The sequence below is a fragment of the Abramis brama genome (genome assembly GCF_963993115.1).
Source record: "Abramis brama genome assembly, chromosome: 4".
Classification (NCBI taxonomy): Eukaryota; Metazoa; Chordata; class Actinopteri; order Cypriniformes; family Leuciscidae; genus Abramis; species Abramis brama.
In genome coordinates, this window is record NC_139966.1 from 16,233,379 (window position 1) to 16,249,067 (window position 15,689).

A 15,689-nucleotide genomic window follows, 5' to 3' on the forward strand; every position below is an offset into this window, starting at 1 on the left:
TCAGGCCCTTTGGAGTCTGTATGTGTGAAAACGGCGGTTTGGATTTGAATATTTTTAGAATGCCCAATGTTAAGTCAATGGGACTTTTTTGGCCGCTTTTTCGTCCGCTGTGCGAACATCGTACACCCGATCGCTTAGAAAAGTCATAGCACACCTCTCCTCAATGAGCCGGTCGATTTGACACCTCACTCAGGGGTCTGTGACAAACGGTGCGGGGCGCATTACGCGCCAAACTTTGTGTGGAATATAAGTATGAGCAATAACAATAGTGTTGCTTTGAAAAGCACCACTAATAAGTTTAAATAGGATTTCAGTAAATTGGCTTTCTCAAGCCAACTTAATAATATTTCACAATATTACTGTATTTTTTTTTTTTTTTTTGCAATTATCTTTTTATTGATTTTTGACATTTTATTGACATAACAGACAGAAAAAACAAAACAACAAAACAAAAAAAACAAAAAAAAAAAAAAAAAAAAAAAAACAGCAAATTAAATCAACTCAGTCCATGGTCACAGATCACAGTTCATCCTTTGTGAATGATATGTAAACATGCCAAACCCCGTTATGACATGGTAGTGTCAGAGGTCCATAAGCGGTTCCCATATCTTTCGGAAGGCGTCTCCCTTGTTTTTTAGGGCGTATGTACGTTGCTCCAGTCTTAAAGTTTCATTTAGGATTTGTTTGAACAGATTAAATGATGGAGGTCTTTGTTGATTCCAATTGAGCAAGATACATTTCTTTGCTATATAAGACATTATGATAATCCTTTTCCTGCATGTGGTGTCCAGCGTCTTGTCCAATTCCGTACCAAAGAGGTAACGTGTTGGTGAAATGTCCAGTGGGGTATTCACAATCTTAACAGTTAGATCATGTACCGCCTTCCAGAAATGTTTTAATTTCCTGCATTCCCAGAAAACATGCATAATTGACCCTTTACACGTCTTACAACGATGACATCTGGGGGATGAGTTAGGGAACATTTTACTTAAGCGGAGCGGAGTAAGGTACATCCTGTGCATGAATTTATAATTTTGTTCGATTATTTTATTACAGGACAGTGAAGAAAAAACATTCTGACATATCGTGTCCCACTGATCTTCATCAAAAGCACGCCCCATATCGTTCTGCCATATATTCCTAAGTGAGGTCAAGGAAGAGCTGCAATGTTCCAACAAAACACTATAAATTTCAGAGATTTTCCCTTTTAATGATGTTGATTTTACCAAAATCTCCTCAAGATTTGTTAGCCCCGAAGACAGGCGTTTTTCTCCTTTTAGGGTGTTTATTAGATGGCGAATTTGCAAGTATTTATAGAAGTCCTGTTTCGGAATTTCATATTCTGATCTTAAAACAGCAAAGGACTTGAGTGTATCCCCGTCAAACAATTGTTGGAATTGGTGTACACCATTTCCTCTCCACTTTGCAAACAAGGAACCACCAATAGATGGTGGCAGATCTGGGTTTGAGGATAAGGGGGAAAGCCTGGAGATTTTGCCAAAATTCCCGCAGAATTTTTTTATATTTTGCCAAACTTGAAGAGTGTTGTAAACTACATATGTTTTTGTTATTTGATGTATTGCATTTATGTTGTTAATGAATGGTAGCAAGTTTATAGAAATAGGAGTACAAAGTTCCTCTTCTATGTCTATCCAATGTGCATTATTACGTCTTTGCACCCAGCTAATCAGGCCCTTTGTCTGGGCGGCCCAATAGTACATCTGCAAGTCTGGTAATGCCAGTCCCCCCTTCTCTCTAGATTTTGTTAAAGTTTTAAAAGCTATTCTTGGTACAGAATTTTTCCAGATGAAAGAGGTTAGTATTTTGTTTATAGATTTAAAGAACGTTTTATCCAAGTAACAGGGCAGTGACTGAAATAAGTAGCTAAAACGGGGCAGAACATTCATTTTAATTACATTAATACGTCCGAGAAATGAGATGGGAAGCATTTTCCAATGTTCTAATTCTTCCTTAATCTTTTTAAGCAATGGAATGTAGTTTATGAGGTAAAGATCCTTGAGTTTTAGAGCCACATTCACCCCAAGATATTTAAAGCTGCTTTGGGCCCAGGTGAAAGGTGAGATTGCTCTGAGTCTATTAGAAACTGACGAATTAATTAATAATGCATTGGATTTTGTCAAATTAATTTTATAGCCTGATATTGTTCCAAATTTAGTGATAAGGTCTAATACTGCTGGGATTGATTGCTCGGGGCTGGTTAAGTATAGGATTATGTCATCCGCATATAGCGAAATTTTGTTCTGTGTTTTCCCAATATTGATACCCGCAATCTCTTCACTAGCCCGTATAGCCTCTGCGAGTGGTTCAATTGCAAAGTTAAATAAAAATGGGGATAGGGGGCACCCCTGCCGGCAGCCTCTAAACAAATCAAATTTTTCAGTGAGGGTACCATTTATACATATTTGGGCTTGTGGATTGCCATACATAGTTCTGACCCACCCAATACATTTTTCACCCAGATTAAATTTTTTCAGAACGGCAAACAAATATGACCACTCGACCCTATCAAACGCTTTTTCTGCGTCAAGAGAAAGTAGTAGGGCTGTTCTGTTGTGTAGGGCCGAGTGGTCAATTATATTTAATAGCCTCCGGATATTGTCAGATGCATAGCGTGCCTTCACAAAACCGGACTGATCAGGGTTAATAATCTGGGGCAACAGGTCTTCCAGCCTACGTGCAATTAATTTTGATAATATTTTAAAGTCAACTGGAAGTAATGAAATTGGGCGAAATGATGCGCATTCAGCAGCATCCTTGTCCTTCTTGTGTATTAAAGATATTATTGCTGTCTTCATAGTGTCGGGAAGAACGCCATTTTCAAAAAAATCAGTAACCATGGGCATGAAAAGTGGCTCAATTTGCACCCAGAAAGCTTTATAGAATTCTACAGAGTATCCGTCCAAGCCTGGAGTTTTTCCGGAGGGCATTGACTTGATTGCTTGTAGCACCTCCTCTGGGGTGAATGGAGCACTCAACTGCTCCTTCTCGTCTTCTGAAATAGCGGGTAGGGATACTTTTTCCAAAAATCTGTGGATATCTCTTGCGGAGGGGTTTTCTGACGCGTAAAGTTGTGTATAAAATTCAAGAAATGAGGATTTAATTGATTGTGTATCATATTTCAACTGGCCTGCCGCATTACGTGTACACTTTATTATACTTTCTGCACGTTCTTTTTTGAGTTGGTAGGCTAAAAGTCTACTTGGCTTGTTACCGTATTCATGATATTGCTGTTTGGTAAAGAATAGAAGTTTTTTGATATGTTCTGTTTGAATGAGATTAAGATTAGTTCTTGTTGCATTTAGTTTTCTCAAGTTTTCCTCTGTAGGAGAGCGTTTATGGCATTGTTCCAAATTAATTAACTCTTTCTTAAGTTGTTCTGTTTGTTTTATAATAGATTTTTTTTTTGCAGATGCGTAAGAGATCATCTGGCCCCTAATTACAGCTTTAGCTGCATCCCACATCACTGCTGGAGTAACGGGGGAGAGCGCATTATCCTGTCTGTACTGCTCTAACCATTTTCTAATATTATTACAAGCCTCAAAGTCTGTGAGGAGGGAGGTATTAAATCTCCATTGTTTGGTTTGATTTGTCTGCTGGGGGATGGATAATCGCAGGTAGACTGGTGAGTGGTCTGATATAAGAATGGGCCCTATATCACATGAAACTATAGATGAGAGATGATCCTGTGGTAAAAAAAATAAATCTAGTCGGGAGTATGATTTGTGTCTAGCCGAATAGAAAGTGTAATCTTTCCTTGTAGGATTAAGTTCTCTCCAAACATCGACCAGGCCTACATCAGCCGAGGCTGACTTCAGAGTCTTAGAAGCGTTGGGGTTAGTCAGTGTGGTTGAGGATTTGTCTAAGCTACTATCCATATGACAATTAAAATCTCCGGCAACTATTCCAAAGTCTGTATTATATTGATTAAATAAGGTGATCGTATCCATCATGAAATTAGGGTTATCTTCGTTCGGTGCATATACGTTTAGTAATGTCAGTTCTTGTCCATAAAGCATCCCCCTAATTAATATTTGTCTACCGTCATGGTCGCTATATTGTTCCTTAAATATGAAAGGTATTTTTTTATGAATTAGTATTGCTGTTCCCCTTTTATTGCTAGTAAAGCTAGAGAAATAAGTTTGCCCGACCCAATCTCTCTTGAGTTTTTTGTGCTCTTCATTGGACAAATGAGTTTCCTGAAGGAAAGCTATGTCTGCTTTTTCTTTTTTTAAGAACGTCAGAACTCTCTTCCGCTTAATTGGATGGCCAAGGCCTCTGACATTAAACGTTATTACATTTAGTGTACTAGACATACAGAGATTTGCCTGCTACATTGGTTTCGTGTGACCCTGATAGAGTAAAAGGAAGAGGAAAAACAATATAAGACTAACAAGCTATTAAAAGAAAAAAAAATAACATTGGTAGAGCATGAGGGGCCCCCTCTACCCACCCCCTCCCCGCTTCCCCAAACCCCTAGCCTAGTCCCCAAACGACAAGGCAACCCCACTGGAACAAGTAACACCCTCAAGTTGACCGGCAAGTAACAGCTATCCGTCAACAACGCACATCTTAGAAAAAAGCGGTATCTCTGTGCAGGAGAACAGGCAAGAAGAGAGTTCAGGCTTAGCTTTCTTGAGTGGTAATCCACTCTACTTAACAGCAAGTATGTAGGTAAAAAAATAAAAATAAGTAAATTAAATTAAATTAAAATAATAATAATAATTTTTACATATTTATATTATGTATAATATTATTCTCAAGTATATAGAAAAATCAAAGTGTCCCGCCATTAGTATTATTTAAAACAGATTTGAATTAGTATCAAGGTTCAGAAAACCTACACACCTGCTGCTCCCATCCCATCTTAATACCATTGCTCTCCTCTGTTTACCATACTAGAAAAGTATCACATGTATCCAACATAAAGTGACAGTCGTACAGAGACTGCAAATGGTCACGGAAAATAAATACATAAAATAGAATAAAATAAAAATAAAGCAGACATTTTACTGTCTGCTTGATAGAAACCAGTATGCACCTTCTGTGAATTGTTCATATTTCCCACTGTTGTAGAGTCATCTGGCTTAAGTGGTCGCCATCAGGCCCAATGGCAAGCCTGTCTCCTGCACATAAGTTAATGCACTCACCCCTCTCCATGTATGAAAAACGATTCAATTCAATTCAAACCTGGACATATGTGGGCTATTTGGCAGAGATTTTGCGATGGAATTCTTCAGCCTCTTGTGGGGAGGAAAACAACTGTATTTTCCCGTTGTGTAGCACTCTTAGCCTGCACGGTTGGAGGTGAAATCCTCGGAAGGTCCCCATGTCAACAAACAGCTTTTTTACAGCGTTGAATTCCCGTCTTCGTCGGATCGTCTCCGCTGAGAAATCCTGAACGAATGCGAGTTTGGATCCGTCGTGTGTAATGTCCCGCTGTCTTGTAGAGCGTAGGACAAATTCTTTATCTTGATAGTTGAGAAAGCGTAGGAGGACGGCTCGGTTCTGGTTGGGAACTGCTGCGGCCAGGGTACGGTGGGCTCTTTCCAGTATGAATACTCTGTCAGGTTCGTTGTCCAGCCACCGGGGTAGCATATCAGTTATAAAGTCTAAAAGAGGACGCTTACCCTCAGCTCCCTCCTTAAGACCAAACAGCCGGATATTTTTCCTCCTCCCACGGTTTTCCAGGTCCTCGGTCTTTTCCTCCAGGTATGCGAGCCGCTTTGTTGCTTTAGCCAAAGCCCTCTCGGCCTTGTCCAACGCGTCCTCCGTAGCGGCTATGCGGGTTTCAGCCTCCTCGATTCGCTGTTCATTCGCTGTTACATCTCGTTTGATTTCACATAAATTGCTCTCCATCACCGAGACAGAATTCGTCAGCTCCCCCAGTTGGTTGTTTATTCCGTCCAGCTTCGAGCTGAACTCGGAGCGGAGTGATTTAAGCTCAGTTAGTACGTCGGCTACACTAGCCATGTTATTAGCTTCGACACTCTCGGCCGGAGATGCTGTCTTCGCGCTTCGCGAGCTTGTTTTTCGGGCGTTCGAGAAGATGTCACACTCCTTTGCTGCTGGGGGTTTAGGCATTATTTATATTATGTAGTTGACCAGGTTTGTAAAGGTCTAGGGCTGTTTCATGTGCGAGGTTATAGGGAACCGTCACGTTATGCTGCCATCTTGTTCGGGCTCTCTAGCGCCCCCCCTTATTACTGTATTTTTGAGCAAATACATGCAGGCCTGATGAGCATAAGAGACATCTTTCAAAAAACATTAAAAGTGTTATATATGGATGATATGAAAACACCAACAAACATTCATAACACTTCACTTTTTCCACATTTTGTTATGTTACAGCCTTATTCCAAAATGGATTAAATTCATTATTTTCCACAAAATTCTACTAGTAGTCCCATAATGACAATGTGAAAGAAGTTTATTTGAAATCGTTACAAATTTATTAACAATAAAAAACAAAAAAATCATATGTACATAAGTATTTACAGCCTTTGCCATGACACTCAAAATTGAGCACAGGTGCAATCCTGTTTCCACTGATCATCCTTGAGGTGTTTCTACAGCTGGATTGGAGTTCACCTGTGGTAAATTCAGTTGATTGGACTTGATTTGGAAAGGCACACTCCTGCCTATATAAGGTCCCACAGTTAACAGTGCATGTCAGAGCACAAACCAAGCCATGAAGTGTCTGTACAGCTCTGAGACAGGATTGTGTCGAGGCTCAGATCCATTTTGGATTAAGCCTACAGTATAACATATCGAAATGTGGAAAAAGTGAAGCGCTACGGATACTTTCCGGATGCTCTGTAGATGGTTAATTTGATTGACTATGCATAAAATCCATTATATTCTCATAAAGATCAATGAAGTCTAATCAAAATCTAATCAGTTTGCAAAGAAATCAGTGATCTCCAAGTTACCTTTAGTTTTACATGATACAGAAAACATGTCAAGTTGCCAGATATAAATGAATGTATTGCTATTCTATTAAAATTAAGAGACAATATTTTTTGTCTATTGTAAAATAGTACATAGAAGAATAGTTCCACATACAGACACCCGTATTATATTTGAAATTCTTAGACTCTTATTATATTTGAAGAGAGAAATTGCCATTGTATAATTGTACTGTCTTCATGAGTCATTTGTACTTGGGCCTTATAATTGCAACCTGCAACTTTATTATTATTATTTTTTATAGTGCTACATATATTAGGGCTGAACGATTAATTGCGTTTGCGATAATATCGCGATATGATGAAATGCGATTTTTTTAATTGCAAAGCTGCGATTGCAGTCTGGTCACGTGACATGCGAGAGTAAGCCAGTCTATATTGCAGATGAAGCATCAACTTGGCACGCTACGCATATAGACCTGGCTACAGGAAATAACAGTTTATGTTTCATTTATGTGATATTTTGTTATAGATTCTCTCCAACGATTCTGTATCGATTAAGATCATTTCAGATTTATGTCTGAGCTTAGTTTTAAACACAGATATGTGATGATGCGTGTGCTTTACAAACAACCGTATTCTGCTTGCTTCTAATTCCTGTCACACACACACACACACACACACACACACACGACACCACTCGAACCGTATGAGAAATAATCTTTAATAAAGTTTGGAAAAGTTGAAGTGAATTACAAGGACATTCGCGGGCTTCATTGCACAAGATATGAGAGACGGTCTGCGTGATGTTACTCTTGTAGTGCGCGGTCTCGCCCGCCGGTATTTTACTTACAAATGCTCTACGAAGGCATCATATGTCTTGGATTGCAGTTGGCTTATATATTAAAAATATGAAAATCACCGACAGAAGCTGCTTTCAATTTCAAATACTCGCGTGCGCTTTGCGAAAAGTGTTTGAGCATGCGGCTGTGAGCGACTCGTCTACGTGGTTAAATGTACTTGTCTTGCATCTCAAAATGTGACACAGTCAGTTATATCTTAAGTTATTAAACAGACAGGACAAACCACATCTTATCATTTCAAAAGAGATGAACACGCCAAGCCTACTCTTAAATACTGAAATTAAAGATCGGCTCATGAGGTGGCTAAAGATTTATTGCTTGTTTTTGTTGAATAATAGAAAAGATAAAGAGCTTAAAATAATCACATATTAAATCGCAATCGCAATATTGGTAAAACTAAATCGCAATTAGATTATTTTCCAAAAATCATTCAGCCCTACCATATATATTGTTTCATGATCTGCTTTAACACGCTGGGTAAAGTGCTTTCTAACTTATTAACTTGTTTTTAACTATTTTTTCTGCCTATAGGTGAAAGGTTCACTTGGAATGAACATCTTAAGTGCTTTAACTGCTGGCATTTCCATTATTCTCCTTTCATTGGAGTTTTCTATAGGATATAACCCTTACTGCCGTGGTCATGACTGTTATAATTACAAGGTATGTTAACAACTTTTCTACTCACAGTTTTACTTGCATTTAATAGAAGAATTTCATAGACCTCTTACTGTTACTGATAAATAACGCCTTGATTTTAACACCCACCTAATGTGTGTGTATTTCAGCAGTGGCGTGTTACAGTCACTCCTACTAGCCGCTTCGGCAGACTGAATTTCATATATACATTTTTCAATTTCAAGTCTTTTAAAAAGTCATCTGAAATAATAAACTAAGTGCAATGTAGTGGTCAAAAATAGCAACAGGGAGTTACACACAAACCCGCCTCTCCTCACTCACTCACTCATTTCATTTGCTCCAGAAATTTATTCAGACACCTTCAACATTTCTCACATTATCAGTTTATTCACTATAGTTTAGAAAATGATAATAACAAATTACAAGAACTCAGAGTTATCAAATCAGTTGATATTTCACTGGTTTTGCTCATCCTTCTGTTAGACTGTCTCACAAATGAATTAGGTTGATTAGCTGTCATCTGTTCATACATAATACCAATTTAGGTCAACCAATTACCAAGAAATGCTTGATTTTGTTCAGTCTGTGTGTAAAAAGGTCACATTAGCAATTAAAGAAAAACACTAAAGCAAAACATGGTCAGATCAAAGTGTCTGAATAATTTTTGGTAATTTTTTATACATTTTACTGGTAGTCAATGTATGAAGAGTTTTTGGATGAAGAATGTCACATTTACTTTATTTTGCTATCCTTACTTACATACATTAACTATAGTGTAGTTGCACCCACTAGTAAAAAAAAATTGCCCGTGAAAACGCTGAGTGGCTTGTAACTTCTGAAAACCACTCGACACAGTGGCTAGTGAGAAAAAAAGTTAACGTCAAGCCCTGTTTACCATGCAAGAAGGCTTTGACATTATACGTTTAGTTTGATTTGTTATATTACCATATGAACCTCAAGGATTGTACATTCTGCACTTGCAGCCAGCGTATGAGTGAGTAACTATCATTTATTTTATTGATATTTGTGCTAATGTTTTCTCAGACCCTCTTCCGGGGGATCCGTTGTGTGTCCTTGGTATTCACTATCCTTGAGTTTATCGTCTCCATCGTTCTGTTATCATTTGCCTGTAAAGCCAACGCCTGCTGCTGTTCTCTACCGGTGAGTGATGCGTTCAGGGCTAGAAGCTGAGTGGCTGCTATGGTTGCGAAGCAGTTGCTAGAGTTTTCTGGGTGGTTGCTAGGACATTGCATATTGACAGAAAGATGGGTAGTTTTTCAATTTCTATTGTTTTCAATAATCTGCACTAGTGTTGTCACGATACCAAAATTATTGTTTCGATACCGATACCAAGTCAAGTATTGCGATTTCGATACTTTTTCGATACTTTTCCTGAAAAGGGAGAAACACGCTCAAATATCATTGCTGTGCTTTATTTTAAAACCGGGACAACATTCTAATCATATAACACACTAATAAATGAACATATGAACAGCAGATATATTAAACATTTGAACAAAATATGAAATATAAAAATATAAAAAATAAATTAGAGCAATGACATTCAAGGTAATTTTTTTTTATAAATTTAGCAGCATTATCTCATTTATCATAAGAAACATAAGAGCTTTATCTTAATTCTGAACTTTGAATAAAAATATGAACAGCGATTATATTAAACAATGTTTAATATTGGTAACATATGATAAGCCTCATTGGTGATATATTTGACATGTGGGGAGAGAGTTGTGGAAGGCCTATACTTCATGTTAAACATAAATATATAGCAGCAAAGACAACATCGGCAGTGTTGACGGCAAAATAGGCTACAGAATATTTCGTTCTGTATTGAGAGGTGCAATATTTGAAAATCGATAATATATTTTTTTACATTTATATTGTATTTATGTCAAAACTTTCAAACATCAAAATGTCATTTATTAATATGTATTCATGTCAAAATTACATAGAAACATCTTTTCCTATTCTATTTTGGCTGGAAAAGCTTCCAACACGCTTGCGTGTCGCGTGAAGAATAGGCGTCGGTTCTATTTCTAGCATGCACGCGTTTTCCGCGCGTCTCGAGCTGCGCCCAGACACGTACGTCACGCAGGCAGTTAACATGGGAGCCGAAATAAAAACGGACACGACACGCAGCCAGTGTGTCACCGGCCTTACAAATCTGGAACGCGGTCATTCTTAGAAGTATCGATACTAATAAATTAAGGAATCGTGACGTTTTTAATTTCCGATTTACTTTTGAAGTATCGGTGCACCGTGCAACAGAGCAAGGTAGGCAACGTACTTCCATATGTCACTCCTCGCGTCATCTTTTTCTACGAGTCGTGGACCACTTGTGCTCGCACATGCAGCCATCTCGCTGTAGTGTTTTGTCACATGACACTGACAGTGGCAGGTTCTTTGCGGCGTGCGTCAGGAAAAAAAACACAGACGTCCATAGGGAGACGTTTTTTTTTTTTTTTTTTTAGTATCGATACTGATAAATTTAGGTATCGTGACGTTTTTAATTTCCGAGTATCGCGATACTTTTGAAGTATCGGTACACCGTGCAACACTAATCTGCACAAGTTTCGACACCAAAATATTTTAGCAAGATTTTTGTCTTTTCCTTTTTCCATTTGAAATAGTGTTGTCTATAAACCTGTAATACTAGAACTGTCATCCAATGTTATTAAATTTATATTGCAGTAAGAAGGTATAAAACGCAACATGTGTATTTTTCCGAAGGTGCTTCCAAGTTACCATGTTGTTATTCCACAGTCCTATGCCTTTAGACCCAATCCATCAGAGGTAAGAGAAGCTTGTTTTTCAATCTCACTGTTTCCAGTTTCCACACCAAAACATTTTAGCAGGATTTTTGTCTTTTACTTTTTCCATTTGAAATACAGTGCTGTCTATAAACTTGTAATACTAGACCTGTCTGCAAATGTTATTGAATTTATTCTACACTAAGAAGTTGTGCAATAAGATGTAAGAATTACATGTGCATTTTTCCAAAGGTGCAGCATGTTCACCAAGTTGATTGTTGTGTTGATTTTCCTTGGTGCGTTTGGGCCTAATCACTCCCGTGATCTTAACAAATCAGAGGTAAGAGAAGCTTGTAGCACCAGTCTAATGGGACTTTGTGTAAATGATGTTTTATAAACAAAGTTCGGGAGGAGCACGTTCAAATAATCAATCAATCAACCAATCTATCAATCATCTCATCAAACAATTACCATGTCTACCCTATCAGCATGAGAGGAAGCATATATATATATTCACTCTGTCAACTCACCTAACTTCCTTGACAGTTTCAGCATCCCTCCACCACCCCGACTCCTCACCCTTGGCTTGTTCTTTCACAGCCAGGAATACGGGAAGAGTACTCTGGGTTCGGGCCGAATACCGAGCCCGGAGCCCTCTCCTCGGACAGCACGCCAAATATGCATTTATTCTATCTGACTTATTTGTAAGTGTGAACTAGTGAAAATGGTTTTAAAAAATCCATGATCCATTATTTGGATTAGTGTTGATTTTATTCATATGACCCATTCAAGGATTGCGGGTATTTTTCAAGTAGAGAAAGAAAACAAAAATAGGATTTTTTTTTTTTTTCTGTTAAACTTTTTTTTTCATAGAACACGCTTTAAATTTAATATTTTCGATATTTGCTAGTCTTAAGATTGTAAGATTTAAAATATTGATTCTGAAAATCAATGTACTAACAGAAACATCAGTCAACTCTGTTATAGACAAATTGGGTCAAAAACATACAATTAACAAATGTAACACAATTCAAAACCCTGTCTTTCTTACCAGAACTTTTGTCTCCTCATCCATTAATTCAACTTTAAACCTAATAAGACAAGATACTTTTTTGTTTTGGAGTAAAAATATCAATATATTAATTGAAATGATATAAATGAAAAGTTGCCAAGATGGTGTGCAATTTCTCTAAACAGCTTTAAAAATGAATGAAATCCTTTAAAATGTCACGTAGTAAGAATACTTGTTATGCTAATCAGCTTCTAATCAATTTGTTAACAATGATTCATTATCATTTTTAAAGCAAAACCTTAAACAAACAGAGCTGTAATTGACTACGTTTACGAGCTGACATTGACTACGTTTACAAGCTGTCAATATTCGGGTTATGGTCGGGTTAAGGTCACTATTTGGGTTTCTGAAACATTCGGAATAACCCGTTTACATGCATGAGCAGAGAGTTACTCCTGTATACATGGAATTTGTAATCAATTGGCAATATCCCGATGTAAACGGCGACGCATGGTTAGCGTCTGGACGTACGGACAACCTTAAGACGCAATATGCGTCATTTCCGATTCTTCTTCCTGTATCCAAAGGCAACAACAACAGCAGCAGCACCCGGATAATGAATAGTTCGGGGCAGATAGCGATCGCCTTTGTTTGCGCTTTCCTCCTCGCTCCAAAAGTGTGGTGCTGTGCTGCGTCTCTCCATGTTTACCTCTACTTCTTGTTTACTTCCGGTATACTGCACGCGGGTTTTTGTATGCGCCGTCTCTCCTCAAAAGACCAAGATTCCTTGCGAATAGAACATGCGCAGAGCACAAATCAATGTTCCTTTTGATGGGGATATGCCGATACGCGTTTACATGACCAAATATTCGGGTTAGAAAAGGGGTACCCCAGGGATCATATCCGGGTTTTTAAAAACTGGGATGTGAGCATATTCGGGTTTTTGCCGGTGTTTACATGGCCGTGCGCGACCGGGTTATTGCTAATATTCCGGTTTTGAACGGGTTATTGGCTGCATGTAAACGTAGTCATTGATGGTAACAGAGTTTATATCAATAACAGAGTTGACCTCCACTAGTTAAAATACCCAAAACATATAAAGTATTATGTGCAAGAATTGATTAGAATGATCAGTAAATAAGCATTAAAGCTGATGGCATACCTGTTTTTCTTGCAGGTACCTCTGGTGAGCGACTCCTCCGTGAATCACAATCCTGCAGATGTTCCCCCACAATACAGTGAATGTGCTGATCCTAAATATGAATATTAAAAAGTGGACAGAGCTGTGGTCCTGCTGTTGGGTTTGATGCTTTCACAGGACACACGGGTTCTTCCAGTGATTCAGGCCTTGTCCACACTAATACGTTTTAGTCTAAACACACATCTTTTTCTCTCCGTTTCGGCCTTCGCCCACACTGAGATGTGTTTTTATTAATGAAAACAAACCTTTTTGAAAACGTTCTCCAAAGTGGATAAATTTGAAAATGCAGTGTGGACTGTCAAAAACGGAGGTATTTGAAAACGATGAGGATGAATTTTAGTCATGTGACGCAAATTGTACCAATAGATTTTGTTTTGTTGTACCGGTATTGTGCCTGTTACGTACTATTCACTTTCACACTGTTGCTAAAATATGTTACTTTGCTCACTCTTCAAATCACAGCCCTGCAAAGATGACAGAAAATTCACTCACATTTGCTGTCCTGCAGTAAAACATCAGAGCGGTTGTGATTTAGACCAAATATACAATGGTGACTATTGGTGCGTTCAAGTCAGGTCGTAAAGATCGTATTTATGAGTTGAACGCACATAAATGCCACCACAATGTTGTAAATACGAGTGCGAAGCTCAGGTTTTTCTTTAAGCCTCGATCTGTACGAGTTGTGTGCATGTCAGTGAGAAACATGGTGGAAAACCACAATACTTAAAGGTATTTATCAGTGATATTGTCAGGCTTTTCTATTTACAGCGAAGTAAGCTAATTGCCTACACAATATATTATAGTATTATAATATTACAATATAATATGTAACGTTAAGGTATACAGTGTGTAAGAGCCATTAAGCTCTATTTATAATTTGTTGTAGTTCCACTGTTGGACACTGGGTGGAGTGTGGGTTTAATAGGTATATAGGGAGCCAGAGAGCAAGTGAAGTCAGGGGCAACTAATGAGGAAAGCAAAACATTTTGACCACGTCAGGATCGTATGTGGACATGCTAACTTGTGGATTATAATGTGTTTTGGCATTGGAACTGTGACAAATAAAGGGATAAATGCATTACTGGAATAGAAGCGTCTTGTTTGGATCTTACGTGTCAGAAATAATCCTACAACACCTCTAAGTGACAAGAAGGCCATTGTCGCTACACAGTGGGTTCATAACTAAATTAAAAACATAAAAAAGCAAAACACACCTGATGCACATTCCTTGTTCTTTATTTTCTAGAAGTAAAGCTCAAGAACCTTGCTGTATGTTTGTGTAATTAAGATTATGTTGCAAATTAGCTCTATGAAATATTAATAATCAACTAGAATGCATTTCCAGAGGAACTGCGAAGTGTGCTTGCTCGGGTGCGGTTCACTAACGTTAGCAGGTAGTGGATAAGGGTGCGTTGAAGTTTGCTTGATCTGAGAATTTCAACAATAGTACTTTTTTCAAGATTGTGCAAAAAGGTGAAAAGTTATGTGCATTAAGAGACATGTCTGCAATGTAGACTAGTGCCAATGGCATTGTTTATGTGGCTTGGTTGTTGGTTTTGAAATAATTGGTTATGAATATACAGCAGAGAGTGGGAGTGTTTTGGGTGATGAAATAGTATTGAAAAGAAGTTGACAGTCTTCATTTACTGTATCCAATAAGCCAATACAAAACTCACCCAGCTGTTCTGTGGTTGAGTGTTCCCTTTGATTAGGAACAAATTTACTATCTCAAATTAAGGTCTACCGTAATTAGCGCGATGCTTTTATTGCTGCTGTCAAGATGGTTGTCATCACCTACACAGAAACGCTGATTTTTATAGCCTACCGTCAGTCCTCATATTGTAATTAAATGAAAAACGCTATCAGTTTCACTATTAGCTTACTCTAGCGATGCAATCGCAACAACATGGATAACACTGTTTGGCCTTGCCTAACTTTATATGACATATGCGCCATATGCTAGAGTTACACATCCCGCTGCCATTTCAGGGCTTGAATTTCGGTGCGGGAATGTGGGGATTGCGCATAATTTAAACTATTCCCGCAAGGTTAGCTTTTATAGTGCGAGAAATTCCCGCACAAATATATTTGCTTCATCTCAGAACAAATGATTAAAAAATAAATTCACAGATGCGAGAAAAAAAATGGCAAACTGTCTTTTATTTTCGAATTTAATTTCTCAATCAGCGCTGCGTTGCGCTGATCTTATTCACACTATCGAGTGTAGGTGCAGCATTCTAACATTGAGTCATAATTTTCTCAGACGCATCAAGGTGAGTACAC

The 15,689-nt window shown here is 38.1% G+C and overlaps 1 protein-coding gene across 4 annotated transcripts in view; it reads left to right on the plus strand.

Annotated features, from left to right (window-relative positions):
* LOC311081732 (membrane-spanning 4-domains subfamily A member 4A-like) overlaps positions 1–15,379 on the plus strand; it is a 191,321-nt gene extending 175,942 nt beyond the window's left edge. For 2 of the 4 annotated variants that reach the window (XM_084112359.1, XM_084112352.1), the window contains 4 exons: positions 8,321–8,449; positions 9,470–9,586; positions 11,174–11,236; positions 13,383–15,379. In XM_084112359.1, the coding sequence (XP_083968485.1) occupies positions 8,321–8,449; positions 9,470–9,586; positions 11,174–11,236; positions 13,383–13,475 (402 nt within the window). In that variant the 3' untranslated portion in view covers positions 13,476–15,379. Of the gene's footprint in view, positions 1–8,320; positions 8,450–9,469; positions 9,587–11,173; positions 11,237–11,445; positions 11,534–13,382 lie in introns of all 4 variants that reach the window. The other 2 variants (XM_084112358.1, XM_084112357.1) reach the window with 2 other exon arrangements.
* Positions 15,380–15,689: the final 310 nt, after the last annotated feature.